At 35.2% G+C, this 16,785-nt stretch overlaps 1 protein-coding gene across 6 annotated transcripts in view; it reads left to right on the top strand.

Annotated features, from left to right (window-relative positions):
• The window catches only part of LOC138695076 (F-box/LRR-repeat protein 2-like), a 361,245-nt gene that overhangs the window by 214,799 nt on the left and 129,661 nt on the right, over window positions 1-16,785 (top strand). For 2 of the 6 annotated variants that reach the window (XM_069819458.1, XM_069819457.1), the window contains exon 3: window positions 5,318-10,384. The exons of 3 other annotated variants lie outside the window; for them this stretch is intronic. In XM_069819458.1, coding sequence (XP_069675559.1) covers window positions 5,353-6,690 — 1,338 coding nt within the window. In that variant the 5' untranslated portion in view covers window positions 5,318-5,352 and the 3' untranslated portion in view covers window positions 6,691-10,384. Of the gene's footprint in view, window positions 1-5,317; window positions 10,385-11,730; window positions 15,698-16,785 lie in introns of those variants that run through there. One more of the 6 variants, XM_069819455.1, reaches the window with a different exon arrangement.

Here is a 16,785-nt window from a genome sequence, read left to right as displayed (position 1 = left end):
TTGGTGTTATTGGCTGACGTTTCGACCGCTGTGTTGTGGTCAACAACTGCTCTGAAGATGACCACAACACAGCGGTCGAAACGTCAGCCAATAACACCAAGACAACGCGGTAGAAGCCCTGAAGCTTATCCACACACCATTATTAAGATGATATTTTCCTTCACTTAATATTAATATATCAGCAGAGCAAATTTCGTTTGTTTGCAGCTGTTTCATGGCCTCCTATGTGATTGGTATTGTATTTACAAAGTTGCTTTTCTTTTGTACATTATTGACTTGTATGTTGTATTGAATGCAATAAAATGTATGTAATCTAAGTGTGTGTGTGTTATTTGCAGAAATGCTTTTGTAAACTAATGTGTCACAAACTGTTTTGCTCAGGAATCTCATTTTACTTATGGAAGTAAATTGTATATATCACTTTTAGAACTTGCAAATTTATTATACCCAGTATTATACAAGTCATTCAACTTTTTATATTACAGACTATTAAACAGCAAATGGAAATATTGTATTTTTAAACAATATACAAAGTTTGTAACACAAAGTAGTCGAAAAGGCAAGAACAAACACTGAAACTTTGTGTGATTGGTATTCCTGTTACATTGTGTCGCGGGTTTTCTTAATTTCGGAAGTTATGAATACTAATTTCTATATTACCTTGTGAAGTCTGACGTCAAGTCTATTGATATATTATCTTCTTTTGTTACAGCATTATAGAAGATACGTTTAACATAAGTACGTAATAAGTTGTAGTGAAATCTGAAAGTTAGAATTTATAAAACAGTTATATTACCGGTTCTTCTATATGGCTGTGAAACTTGGACTCTCACTCTGAGAGAGGAACATAGGTTAAGGGTGTTTGAGAATAAGGTGCTTAGGAAAATATTTGGGGCTAAGAGGGATGAAGTTACAGGAGAATGGAGAAAGTTACACAACACAGAACTCCACGCATTGTATTCTTCACCTGACATAATTAGGAACTTGAAATCCAGACGTTTGAGATGGGCAGGGCATGTAGCACGTATGGGCGAATCCAGAAATGCATATAGAGTGTTAGTTGGGAGACCGGAGGGAAAAAGACCTTTAGGGAGGCCGAGACGTAGATGGGAGGATAATATTAAAATGGATTTGAGGGAGGTGGGATATGATGATAGAGACTGGATTAATCTTGCACAGGATAGGGACCGATGGCGGGCTTATGTGAGGGCGGCAATGAACCTTCGGGTTCCTTAAAAGCCATTTGTAAGTAGTAAGTAAGTAAGAAATCAAATAGCACTTCTATAGCAGGTTTAGGGATATTTCCAAGCGTTGATTAAACTATACAGAGTATTTTGGACATTCTGCTTGAAGTGGAAATTAAGTCAAATATTCATAATCATTTGCACTGAAAAAAGACAGACATTGATTTAGTTACAAAGAGATTTTGTGGCAAAGGAATGATACCCTCATGTTTCTCGTAAAGATGTGTGCCAGTCCCCAAGTAAGAAAATGCTTGAAATTTTTTTCTGAGGGCAGAACATTGTATTCCAGTGACAATGTCTTCCATAGTGGAAATACAGAAAATGATTTGCTCCACTGCAAATGACATGAATTATTCAAATTTTTTAAATATATATTTCATATGTGGAAGTTGTGTCCTTTTGTTGCAGGGACAGACTGACGTGATTCAAGTTAACAAAATGATTCTCAAACTGGTGCGGGATGTAAAGGCTATACAAACAAGTATTTTGACATCTGTTTAAGAGGAGTTAATTTCAAACAATATCCTATTTACTTCTCTCCTGGGCTGAATCTTTCCATATGCAACACATTTTATCATCTGAAGTTATATGAATTATCATGCTATGAAACCCTCGTGAGTTTAGACCAGTGGAACTCGCTAGAAATTATATGAGAGTCAAATAGAAGAAACATTTCTTGGAGGGCTGCAACAAGTTTCATATATAGTACTACACTAGCATGCAGATTAATGCATTCGTTCACTCACAGATTCATTCATCCATCCATCCATTCATCAACCATCTATTCATTATGATGATGATGATGACAACAACAACAACAACAACAGGGTTGTAGTTTATCTCCTCTATTATTTATAATATGCATGAATCACATTATTAAGGAATGGAGATTGAAACCACATGGAAGTATACCGATAAGTCGTTTGTCCCAAATAGATACCTTATTATTTGCTGATGATATTGTGTTTATGGCAACTTCAGAAGATAATTTACAACGTTTGGTTTACAACTTTAATCAAATGGCAGAAACTTTCAATATGGAAATTTTAACTGACAAATCTAAAGTGATGGCTGTGATAGGTCTACATCCACCAGGGATGACAGGTTTCTTATTCTCCTTATCTTGCGATATCTCCATATGACCACAGTCTAGGCCAGAGAACATCTCGAAAGAGTGAGGAATATTACTATGAGTGACAGGAATGTTAGACGAAGACTCCGGGAAGCCAATTTGACCTCAAGAAGACCTGCAATATCTCCAATTACAGTTCAAGTATCAACACTGGAATTGGACTTTGGACTGGTGGTCAGTGATGCTGTTCATGGGTGAGTTGTGATTCTGCTTCTGGTTATTTGACGGTAGAGTGTATGGAGAACACATGGGGAGTGGTAGTCGCCTTGCAACTTCTCTCAAAGAATGCTGCTTGGAGGTGGTTCTATCACGGTATGAGGCGATATCAGTTTTGGCCCCTAACAGAGCTTGTTTTCCTTGTTAGAAAGACTCTGAATGTGCACCAATACATAGTGTAGAAGTGTTAGCAGACCATGTAATCCTCTTCGCTTCCTTCACTGGCGAAAATTTCATCCTAATGCATGACAACGCACACATCTCTGCTGCTCGCAGCATGACATTACCGCCATGATGTCGGGATATCAACCCTGGACTAGACAGCACGCAACCTAGACTTAATTCCTATTGCATACTTGTAAGATATTCTCAGCAAAAGTGTCCGACGTCTCAATTTCAACCCCGAACGAAATGTGGGCAGCATTGTAAGAAGGGAATCTCAGAAAACTTTCCAGCATAGTCAGCATAGCGTGACGAATAAAGGACATCACCATCACTAGCATTCATTGACACACAATATTAGAGTAAAATATGCGCACAGTGACAGTTTCAATGGCATAATCATGACTCAATGACTCCTTGAAATTTTGCATAAATTACAACACTTTCGAACTTTAAAGTACAGTAGAACTTGGTTATAGCAACCTCGTTTTGTGCGACACCTCGCCTTTAACTTCAAATATTCTGTGGTCCCAACTAATTCCCTATAAGACATATGCTTTCCTATCTTGCTTAATATGTGTCTACCTCGCATATAACGTCACTTTCAACCTCAGTTTGGAATAAGATTTTCTAAGAACCAAAGTATTTTAAGAAATATTTTGTTGAAATCTGACCCTGACAAATTCTTTGCAGTCTACTGCTGTCATAGACCTCTGGAATGCAGGCGGATTCTCCACCCCATTGTAACCTGCCCGAATTCATGTGGTATTAGATCAGTTTCGACAGGAAGTTTTCACTGAGTGCACGCATTTTAATGCAGTATGGCCACTAAAAGAAGTCAGTGACGCTTTAGAAGTCATTATAATTATGAACATGTTCTATGAAGCTAGGGAAGGGAGCAGTGAAATTGCAACTGAAATTATGAACATAGAACGTAATTTAGCCCTAGAAAGTGTGTATTGGGCAAGTAGAAGACAACAGAGTAAAATGACTGATTACTTCAGTTCTGAGTAAAGTAGTTTGGTGAGTACTGAACAAACTGTTTTAATACAGAATACTGTATTTATAATTGTAGGCCTACGTGTATTTTATTATGTTCATTGTAGGCTCAAAAGTCAATACATAAATCTAAAATAAGTCTAATTAAGTTTGTTGTTTTTCATTTTCCACCTACTAGATTGATAATGTGAATCTTGGTTACTACGACACTCGTCTATAACAACATAATTCTTAAGGTCCCTTGGATGTCGTTATAACCAAGTTCTACTGTAATTACAATCAAAAAGCATTTTAAGGAAATGAAGTGTACAGCACACATATTTAATTCATTTTGCAATATGTCTTTGTCAGAATGAAAAAAAAAAAAGCATAAGCTATAAAATTATTATTTTTCTTAAAATATTGAGTGTCCACTTTTTTCGTTGGTCAGTGTAATTTGTGTGCATACAAGCATTCCAGTTTTTAATTGATAAATCTGGGATACCTAGTTACTGTGATATTCTTTGTCATCCTATATAGTAATCAGACATGACAGAAAATAATTTATCTTAAGAATTAATCCAAGTATGTGTTATCAAAATTAATCAAAATATTTTAGAATTTGTATGATATTAACTTTGTGTTAAATATTATTAACGTACCTTGTTAACATGTTTCGACCTATTTTTCGGTCATCTTCAGAACTGGTCGTTGTTGGTCTTGGCGCCTCTTGTTTCCTGTGTGGGTGCATTTTGTAGTGTATTTAATGTGGACTAACATTTGAAGGGCTCTGGGAGATTTGATCATAAGACACAATTTTAACGTTTTTCAGATTCCTGTTTCAATTTATTATTTAAACACCCATCTTTAAATACAGTTGAAGTTTATCTCTACAGCAAAATACAAGTGACAGTTATTCTTGTGAAAAGTAAAGAAGGTACATAGTCATAAGCCTCATCAAAATACCATCCACTTCAATGTCCACGATATCCTAGAGTTGGCACCTACTATTATTCTAATTACTCTTTTTTGTAGCAGGAATATACTGTTACTATCTGTGTAATTTTCTCAGAATATTATTCTAAAACTCATTGCCAAGTGGAAATATACAAAGTATATTGTTTTTAAGGTATTAATAATATATAGGATAATATTAAAATGGATTTGAGGGAGGTGGGATATGTTGGTAGGAACTGGATTAATCTTGCTTAAGATAGGGATCTTATCAGTGAATAACAAGGATCAGAAAATTTTAATAGAGTTAAAGGAACACAATATAGACATGTGTGCTATATCTCAGACGAAAAAGAAAGGCAAAGGGAGTACTAACTACGGCAATCACAAAATGCACCCACACAGGATACAAGAGGCGCCAAGACCAACAACGACCAGTTCTGAAGATGACCGAAAAATAGATCGGAACATGTTAACAAGGTATGTTAATAATATTTAACACAAAGTTAATATCATACAAATTCCAAAGTGATACAGTGTTAAAAGTTGTGTAATCAAGATGTAAAATATTTTAGAAAATGCAACTTAATAAACTACTCTAGAAAGTAATGCAAATATGCATTTGTTTCAGTTTGTTGTGTGATCTGCAACAATTTCACTGGCAAGATGATTGACTCGTTACCAAATGAAGTGATGCTGGAGATATTTTCGTATTTGGATATTGAAGATTTGGCTCTGTCTGTACAACATGTGAACTCTCGATGGAAGGAGCTGTCTAGAGACAAGAAACTGTGGAAGGACAGTGTGTTCATGCCTGATGACAGCATGTTTGTCAGAGACAGGGAGTATCTCTTGGAAAACATGCCATTTCTTAAGGGTTATGTATGCACTAGAGGGGCACACACAGAAGTGATTATTAACGCATTATGCACACACTGTGAAGATATTGAATATTTAGATTTGGATGAATACCATACACTAGAGTATCCTCTGTTGGTAAAACTTGCGAACTCCTTTCCTAATATACAGAAATTAGTAATCCCGTATCTGGGTCAAGACAATCCATTACAATTTTCCCAGTTAATAGGCAGTCTTCAGAATCTAAAACATTTAGGTTTCGCTGACAGATGTTTATTTGTACCAGATGGAATACTGAAACCAATTGCTGATGGATGCCCTTCTTTGCAACACATGGATCTTGGTTACAATATGTTCAAGGACGAAGACATTAGGTATTTTCTAACAAAGAAACAAACACAACTGTTATCTTTTCATGTTGAGCGTCAAACATCGTTAGAAATATTCAATTGCATTATAAAGTGTAAGAACCTGGAACATTTACATTATACTGGTTTTACGTATTTCCCAGAGAATACTTCCAATAATATTGAACTCTTAAGAAATTTGAAGAATTTGAAGACTTTAATGCTGGAGTATCTCAGTGAAACACAGTATAGAATAGTTTCTAGTTTATTTGAAGAAGGTTCTTTATCTAACATAACCAAGCTAGGATTTTTGGCATATGACTTGAGCTCTGTGGTGAGGAACTGTCCTCAACTCCTTGATCTTTCTGTAAGAGGCACAAAGCAGGTGTTAGAAGAGGGATTTAAACACATTGGTAACTGCAAGAACCTGAGATATCTGAGCTTTGCAGGATGTTCAAATGTGACATCAAAGTGTTTAGAATATGTAGCTGCTGGTTGCCCTAACTTAAGAGAACTTAATTTGTCGCGGTGTCTTAGTTTGAACGATTCTCTACTTCCAAGTGTGCTTAAGTGCAAAAACTTGAGAGTTTTATATATATACAACTCTGGTTTCAGAGGCACTAATTTCCACTTGATTCCATCACATCTTGTTCAGTTAAGAGAAATGGTAATACATGAATGTGGTGTGGACGATGAAGTATGGGACAGGTTGTTACAAGAAATGCCTCATTTAAAATTAACAGGGAGATATCCTCTTGTTGACAGTGATTTTCATGATGAATGCGATTATGATATCTGAATACTAAGGAATGCGTGATATTGCTTGAGTTCTTAGTGCATAAAGCAACAAATTTTATAATGCAAAATTATGTAATTTTGTTTCACATACATTCTTAAAAGATTCGAGAGACAATTCGTCATGCACTGTGAGATGTACTTCAATAGAGAAGTGTAAGGAGGGAACAGCAACTCTGATGCTAGAGAAAATGGTTTTTATCAAATTGTTCATACAGTGATTCACCCGAAGTTGTTGTCCAAAATTGTCCTTATTGTATCAGTCAATTATGTCGATTGCGATTGTTATGGTTTTTGTTTATGCTATGAATGAATGTGGTATACATGATAGGGATGTGATTTTATGGTGATTATTTTATCCCGATTTCAGTGATTGAAGTGGTTTAATTTAGGCGATAATAAAAAAAAGCTATTTCGTGCATATTTCGAACTCCAAAGAAACTTAAACAATAAAATAATTCTTTAAAATTATTATTGAAATAATCCCTTTGAAACCAACAAAAAACTGTTTGCATCATTAATTAAATTCATAATTCAATTTCAGGTAAAAATGTAATACGGTGAACGCCAGTAGGGGAAGTTATCCCCACCCGCGCCGCTCGGCAGCTCGCTTGCATGCTCTCTTTTTCTGCTGTCTCTCTCTACTATCTGTCCCGCTTCAATGGATCACTGCCTCGTCTCGCACGTATTTCATAACAAGTTCTAACAAAATCGCACATATTTCATAACACATATTAACAAAATTGGGGCATTAGACAATAGCATGAAACCAAATTGGTTGTTTTTTTCATTAAACAACACTCACCTGTTAACTTCGCACTACTCCACTGTCCAATGCACGCCATTGCTTTTCGGCGCTAATTTCATATTTTTCCCACAGGTTGGACACTCGTAATGACTAGCAAGTAGTCCATGCTCCTCACAGTACCTTACCATATCCGCCTTCAAATTCTCGCTGCACAATTTGAGAAAGAAGTACACGTCTTCAGTACGGCTCATCACTACACTTGGTTCCGTCTGTACACAAAGCTGGGCATGGACACAATGAAGCTCCACCAGCGCGCATTAACACTTATGCCATCCCCGCAGTCAACCCCTACCAAGCTACATTCACTTTCTACCCTCGGTCAATGTCCCCCGCGCCATTCTTCTGCAATACGTTATGGCAGTTCCCTTAAACATAAATAGATTCATTTTCCCTTCTACCCCCAACTCGCCTTGGTAGCCGAGAGGTCTAAAGCGTGACCAAAAAGCGTGCGTTTAGCGTTTAGTTACGAACTTACTCGGGTCGAATCTTATCTACTGCAAAGTCATAAGAAAAAAAAAAAGAGAGGGACATGAAGCAAGGAACAGAGAAGGAGAGGCTGGAGAGAGAGAGAGAGAGAGAGAGAGAGAGAGAGAGAGAGAGAGAGAGAGTGGAGAGACAGAGGCAGACAGGATGGTTCCTCTTTTGGTTCATAAATGTCGCATTTTTGTTCCACTTTCCTACACTAGATGTCACCCCACCCTAAACCTCTATTTCCACTCTTTCGCACTAGAGTGTGTGTTGAGCTTGTAGGGGAAAAGTGGAAAGGGGTCGTGGGCGGAGCTTAGCATGGACCGTATTACGTTTTTACCCAATTTCATTTGACTAAGGGAGTGACAGCACTATGCACTGCTATCGTAAACTGACTGAGCATATTGAGAACTAAATCGATGACTTTCACAAAACATGCTGTAAAAAGTTTCATATAAAACAATTTTTTATCTCGAAAAGAAAGTAAAAATCAGCAAAATTGTATTAAATGTTTTGTTTGAAATATCTCAAACGTGTACTACTTATTAGCCATATATGTTGTAACATCCACATAACTTTTAACTGATGATTTCCTAATAGAAGTCACTACTATATGTATACAGCTATTTATTTTTTTATTTTCACTATCTGACCTTCCAAGGCTTGCCCATAGACACAGAATAACATAATTTACAATAATGGTTGTATATCAATGGGCACATGAAAAAAATATATACAGATAAAAATTTAAGATAAAATACAGATTTTCAATCACAAATATATAATTAAAGAATTATGTGGAGTGTTTACCATATGGGTGATTTTTTTAAGATGGCAACTGAATATTTAATAATTTCGTCTTGAATATCTTTGCCTAATTTATATTTCCCTTTCCACGTCACAAAAAATTTAGGGACTGTTCCTCGGGACCCCAGCAGCAGACCTGTCACTGTGATACTTTGGACGTTGTATTTGTCACGGAAGTATGGTATTGTTGATTGCTAATCCGTGGAAATGCTGAGAAGTGTATATTGTTGCAGAAAAAAAATACAAATGAAAAAGTTCAAAATATTTTCATGGTTTTCGTCTTTCATACTAAAAAAAGATTTTGCATGTCCAATAACATACTAGACTGAATGTGGAATATTAGTAAGTAAACATTATTAATACGTCTTAATTTAGTGGCACTTCACATCTGTTGGAATTGTGGATGATTGATATCATGAGAGAGGCATAGGTATTACATTGAGTGTAGTACCAGGTTAAGAGAAATATGTTCCATTTAGTTCCACTCCCTGTATTTTTTGTAATAGGAGTATTATGTCTGTAGTACTGTTTTTGTATTAATTATTTACTTTAATTGATGTATATAATAATAGAATTACTCTTGACTACTCTAAAACAAAATATATTTTATATGCATGTATCTTGAGTACGCACTTTTTATCACTAATGTGTTGGTTAATTTGTTACACAAACAACTTCCCAACTTCCCTGCATCAACTGAAATTAATGTAATATTTTATCTTAATGACTAGTTTCAGCTTGATATCCGCCATCTTCATATTTCTATTAAGCTGCTGGGCTTGTGACTTATTTGTGTTTCTTTTCACATCCCCACCAACGCACCAAAAACAAGAAACAGAAAAGGGCACCAAACCTCTCTAGAAATGTCAAGATGTCGGACATCAAACCGAAACAAATCATTAAGTATGGTAAAGTATGATAATAGTTATTATTAATAAAGGGAAAGTTGTGTATAGAAAAAAATTACGGAATCATTTTACATGTTGTATGTAAAGGTTGGTATACATAATGATTATACGTATTATGTATATGTAATACATTTCTTATGACACAAAGATTTCAATATTTTTTATTAGAATATAAATAATACGAGTACTTGATTATATTACTATTTGTTGCAAGAGCTAAAGGACGATATGACCATACTGATCAGATTGTTTAAATACTAACCTAACAGCAAGTCTGTTTAAATACTAACCTAACAGCAAGTCTGTTTAAATACAAATCTAACAGCAAGCCATCATTTGGTTGATAATATTGTGAACAGATTACAACACTTACCAAACTGGTACTGTATACTAAATAGACCATGAATCACAGAGCCCAAAAATGTTTATACTTCTGACAGAAGCTGTTTTGTGTTATTGCAGAAAGGATTAAAGATCCCACCATTTTGTTTGATGTTGAAGGAAAGTTCTGGTTCAACAGAGATCAAGATCTAAACTACATTATTGTATCTGATTGCTTAAAATGTATTATATGTGAGTAATAAAGCAGTGAACTGCAACAGTACTTTCTTATTGTGAACAAATTATTGTATTTACAAAATTGCTTTTCTTTTGTACATTATTGATTTGTATGTTACATTGAATGCAATAAAATGTATCCAATCTAAGTGTGTGTGTGTTATTTGCAAAAATGCTTTGTAAACTAATGTGTGACACACAAACTGTTTTGCTCAGGAATCTCATTTTACTTATGGAAGTAAATATAATATATATAGCTATCACTTTTAGAACTTGCATATTTATTATATTATACAAATCATTGAACATTTTATAATTACAGACTATTAAACAGCAAATGGAAATACTGTATTTTTAAACAATATACAAAGTTCGTAACACAAACTAGTTTAAAGGTCAAGAACAAATACTGAAACTTTGTGTGATTGGTATTCCTGTTATGCTGTCTCGCAGGTTTTCTTAATTTCGGAAGTTATGAATACTAATTTCTATATTCTCTTGTGAAGTCGGACATGAAATCTGTTTATATATTGTCTGCTTTTGTGTACAGCGTAATAGAAGATATATTTGACATAAGTACGTAATAAGTTATAGTGAAAGCAAATAGCACTTCTATAGCAGGTTTGGCCATCTTTCCATAGGGTTATATTAAACAATACCGAGTACAGTCAACTCTGTTTATAGTGAACCTCTGCAGACAAGCATATTTCGTTCACTATATCCGAGGTTCACTAAAACCGAAGTGTCTGTTTTTGTACTACTGATGTTGCTCTACATACAGTATTAATGCCCGTTTGGGACATACCACGTTCAATATCAGTACTAATATTCGCTATATCTTCCAACTTAAACATTTTACGCTTTGACATCCTGATGTTCACATTTCGAAACTTGATTCTAACCTGACCATGTGGGTAGTAGGCACTGACCGATTTCACACCTCTTCCCACTAGAGGTAGGCTAATGTGTACTCAGCGTTGGAATTTCCCTGGGTTCACTTTTACAAAGATGTGGGGGGAAGGGTTGAGAACCATTATACTCTAATCCTTCTTGTTTTTACCCTTTGGTCATCACTCTACTCCCTTTTACAAAAGAAAACACTTTCTCTCCTTATTCTTCTAATAACCTCTTTTAAAGAAGTCAGAACTAATCCTTCCTTTATCCCTCACTGCATACACTATTCTCTTTAACATGTTTCAAGGTGTCCAGGAAGCAGAACAAATCCTTTGTCTTTCAATGCACTTAAGGAGTAGAAGGTTTGAGATTTTTTATGAACATATTCTTGAAAGTTTATAGGGGAAAGGATTTCCTAAATTACCATTTCGGCCATTTTAAAATTACATTGTTACTAGAGGTGCACTCTTTATGAATGCCTAACTAATTTGATGTTAAGAGTTAATGCAAGTATGTGTTATTAAAATTAATCAAAATATTTTAAAAAACTCAAACTGATTAAACTACTCTGGAAAGTAATGCAAATTTGCATTTGTTTCAGTTTGGTGTGTGGTCTGCACCAGTTTCAGTTGCAAGATGATTGAACTGTTACCAAATGAAGTGATGCTGAAGATATTCTCATATTTGGATACAAAAGATTTGGTCCTGTCTGTGCAACATGTGAATTATCGATGGCAGGAGCTGTCTAGAGATAGGACGCTTTGGAAAGACAGAGTGTTTGAACCCAGAATGCGAGACAAAGACAATGTGCGTGCCTTGAAAAACATGCCATGTCTAAGAGCTTGTGTGTCAACTAGAGGAAATAACGCAAAACCGATCATTAACTCATTATGCAAATACTGTGATGATATTGAATATTTAAGTTTGGATGGGTATGATAGACTGGAGTATCCTCTGTTGGTAAAATTGACAAACTTCTTTCCTAATATACAGAAATTAACAATTCCGTTCCTGAAAGAAGACAATCCACTACAGTTTTCCCAACTAATAGGCAGTCTTCAGAATCTAACTCATTTAGGTTTCAGTGACCGATATGTAAGAGTACAAGATGACGTACTGAAACCAATTGCTGATGGATGCCCTTCTTTGCAACACATGAATTTAGGAGAGAATATGTTCAAGGGCGAAGATGTTATGTATTTCCTAATGAAGAAACTAACACAGTTGTTATCTTTTCGTGCCAAGTGTGACATGACATTAGCAATATACTTCTGTATTTTACAGTGTAAGAAGCTGGAACACTTGGATTGTACTGGTTCTGGCTGTTCCTCAGATATGACTTCCAATGACATTAAACTCTTAAGAAATTTGAAGAATTTGAAGACTTTGATGCTGTGGCATCTCTCTGAAACACAGTTTAGAGCAATTCCTAGTTTACTTGAAGCAGGTTCTTTGTCTAATATAACCAAGCTAGGTATTGTACAACATGACTTGAGCTGTGTGGTGAGAAATTGTCCTCAGCTCCTTGAGCTTTCTGTAAATGGCACGAAGGATGTGTTAGAAGAAGGATTTAAATACATTGGTAACTGCAAGAATCTGAGATATCTGAGCTTTTCATTTTGTTCAAATGTGACAGCAAAGTGTTTAGATTATGTAGCAGCAGGTTGCCCTAACTTAAGACATCTTGATTTGTCTTGGACATTTCACTTGGACGATTCTCTATTTCTAAGTGTGCTCAAGTGCAAAAACGTACGAGTGTTAGATATAAGTCACTCTGGTTTGAAAGGCAATTGGAGGAGCTCTAAATGTTATTTGATTCCGTTACGTCTTGTTCACTTGAATGAACTCATTGTATTTGGATGTGTAGTGGACGGTAAAGTGCTGGACACACTGTTACTAGCAATGCCGCACTTGAAATTACCAGGATATGTTGTCAGTGATGATGATTATGATGACGGTGATGGTGTTGATGATGATGATGATTAATACTAATGAAAGCATGACGGTACTATGAGTTCTAGTGCCCAAAACATTAAGTTTGATAATGCTGTAAAAAGTTGTTTTAATTTTATTGAAAGTGTATTCTTAAAAGATTTGATACACAGTTCGTCATAGTCTGAGTTGTACTTCCTCAGAGAAGAGTAAAAAAGAAACACAGAGCGTATTCCGAATCTCACCGGTGAGCAATCCGATGGCATCACGGTGTTCCGAATTCCACCAATGATGTCATTGATGCTCCACCGGTGTCGCACCTGTGCCATCAACTTGCAGAGGTGATGGCAGTCTCCATCAGCCGCCATCAGTGAATCTGATTGGTTCTTGTATTGGGCGGGAATTAGCGGACGAATGACATCTTGCACTGTTGTGTCATGGCGGTTTGTTCTGCTTTAGTTCTGCTGTATTATTTGTAATGATCACAACGTAAAAACAATATGTTAATGGCTTATGAGTGAACATGTTAACAGACCCCGTTATTACTACCGGTTCAAGAAATAAATTGTTTATGCTATCTTTTCTTTGAACGAGATGGCAGTACGGAAATTTCGCAAAATTTTGCTAATGTAGCACAGACAACTTGTACAGTCGCCATGACAGCCATCGATCCTTCCAACAGTTTTGTTCCTTATTTCGCTGCAACGTGACGTCATTGATGCCACCCGACCGGTGAGATTCGGAATACACTGATAGTGATGCAGAAAAAATTTATGTCTACATTTTCGGAGTGTGGGGGGGGGGGGGTGTTGGAAGTTTCTTTGGTAACAACCATAATGTTGGAAATAATTGTTATTATCAGACTGATCATACAGTGATTTTACCCAATGTTTTGGTCGAAATTTGTCCATATATAATACATCTAATGAGATTTGATAATTTTAAGTGAATTCTTTATTATTGGGTCTTACCTGAAATAAAAGCTTTAAGGTTAATAGGTAGTAAACGGATTCCTTGGTGAATTTTCTTTTTGGTGCAGTAAGCTGGTAAACTTTATCTTAAAGAAGTTAGTATCACATTGTAATTTTTTGTGATGTGATTGACTTGTGAAAGCAGACAGTGCATTGGGAACTGAGGGCACTTTGTTGTTTGGTGATTATTGAAGTTTATGTTTACAGTATGAACAAGTATTGTATACATTGGAGTCACAAGATTGACTTGTGAAAACAGACAGTGCATTGGAAATTGAGCGCACTCTGTTCATTGCCGATTATTGAAGCTTATATTTATGGTATGAACAAATGTATACATGAGTGATCCACTAACCGAACCTCTAATATTCTTTTTCGCCCCTTGGTGTGTTATTTTGTACTGACCATTCTTGTTGACATGCCATCCAATTTGATTACAACATACAATAACTGGTTCCTATGGAAGTTCCAGAAATAACAATGCTATGATTAGTTACTATATGGATGTGTAGTAAGCAAATTGATATATAATACGATTGAACCTAGATCTATTTCTCAATGCATTGAAATTAAATTTTTTGTACTTTCTTGCAGTATACGAAATAGAAAACTATCTTCATATAATTCATTCATACTATTAGCATTCAAACAGGAGGTATGCTACTTGTGTGCACAGCAGGGTCTCGGGGGGGGGGGGGGAAGACTCTATTGATACCAAAAAGGATAGATTTCCATATCTCACTTCAGTAATGGTTAGGTAAATTTGCTTTACAAAGAACTTTCCCCAACTTTTCTGTGGCGATTTAAATTATTGTAGTATTTTACCTTTAATCAGTGACTATTTTCGACTTGATATTCACCTTCTTCATATTTCTGAGTTTGTGTCCGGTTTGCATCTGTATTTCCTTCTGCATCCCCATTAATGCACCGAAAAGAAGAAACAAAAAAAGAAGCGGCAAAGCTCTCCAGAAATTTCAAAATGTCGGCCATCATACCGAAACAAATCATTAACTAACTTAACGAAAAGTATATGATAATTTTTATTAACACAGGAAAGTTGTGTATAGAAAAAAATGACCAAATCATTTTACATATATATTGTATGTAAAGGTTGGCATACGTAGTGATTATACCTGTGTAATACATTTCTTATGAGAGAAAGATTTCAAAAATTTTTATTCGAATATAAATAATACGAGTACTTGATTATATTAATATTTGTTGGAAGAGCTAAAGGATGATGCTGTTGAGATTGTTTAAATACAAACCTAACAGCAAATCATCATTTGGTTGATAATATTGTGAACACATTAGAACTCTTACAAAACTGGTACTGTATACTAAATAGACCATGAATCACAGAGCCCAAAAAAGTTTATACTTTTGACAGTCGGACACAAGCTGCTTTGTGTTATAGCAGAAAGGATTAAAGATCCCACCATTTTGTTTGATGTTGAAGGAAAGTTCTGGTTCAACAGAGATCAAGATCTAAACTACATTATTGTATCTGATTGCTTAAAATGTATTATATGTGAGTAATAAAGCAGTGAACTGCAACAGTACTTTCTTATTGTGAATAAATTATTGTATTTACAAAGTTGCTTTTCTTTTGTACATTATTGACTTGTATGTTGTATTGAATGTAATCAAATGTATGTAATCTAAGTGTGTGTGTGTTATTTGCAGAAATGCTTTTGTAAACTAATGTGTCACAAACTGTTTTGCTCAGGAATCTCATTTTACTGATGGAAGTATTAGAACTTGCAAATTTATTGTATTATACAAGTCATTCAACTTTTTATATTACAGACTATTAAACAGCAAATGGAAATATTGTATTTTTAAACAATATGCAAAGTTCGTAACACAAACTAGTCGAAAAGGCAAGAACAAACATTGAAACTTTGTGTGATTGGTATTCCTGTTACATTGTGTCGCAGGTTTTCTTAATTTCGGAAGTTATGAATATTAATTTCTATATTACCTTGTGAAGTGCGACGTCAAGTATATTGATATATTATCTGTTTTTGTTTACAGCATTATAGAAGATATGTTTGACATAAGTACGTAATAAGTTATAGTGAAAGCAAATAGCACTTCTATAACAAGTTTGGAGGTATTTCTAAGCATGGTATTAAACTATACAGAGTATTTTGGACCTTCTGCTTGCAGTCGAAATTAAGTAAAATATTCATAATCATTTGCACTGAAAAAGACAGACATCGATTTAGTTACAAAGAGATTTTGTGGCAAAGGAATGATACTCTCATGTTTCTCGTAAAGATGTGTGCCAATCCCTAAGTAAGAAAATGCTTGAAATTTTTTTCTGAGGGCAGAACATTGTATTCCAGTGCCAATGTCTTCCATAGTGGAAATACAGAAAATGATTTGCTCCAATGCAAATGACATGAATCATTCAAATTTTTTAAATATATACTTCATTAGACATGTGGAAGTTGTGTCCTTTTCTTGCAGGGAGAGACTGACGTGATTCAAGTTAACAAAATTATTCTCAAACTGGTGCGGGGTGTAAAGGCTATACAAACAAGTAGTTTGACATCTGTTTAAGAGGAGTTAATTTCAAACAATATCCTATTTACTTTTCTCCTGGGTTGAATCTTTCCATATGCAACACATTTTATCATCTGAAGTTATATGAATTATCATGCTATGAAACCCTCGTGAGTTTAGACCAGTGGAACTCGCTAGAAATTATATGAGAGTCAAATAGAAGAAACATTTCTTGGAGGGCT

The sequence above is a fragment of the Periplaneta americana genome, chromosome 2, assembly GCF_040183065.1.
Source record: "Periplaneta americana isolate PAMFEO1 chromosome 2, P.americana_PAMFEO1_priV1, whole genome shotgun sequence".
NCBI classification, from domain to species: Eukaryota; Metazoa; Arthropoda; class Insecta; order Blattodea; family Blattidae; genus Periplaneta; species Periplaneta americana.
This window is presented reverse-complemented; position numbering and strand designations above follow the sequence as displayed.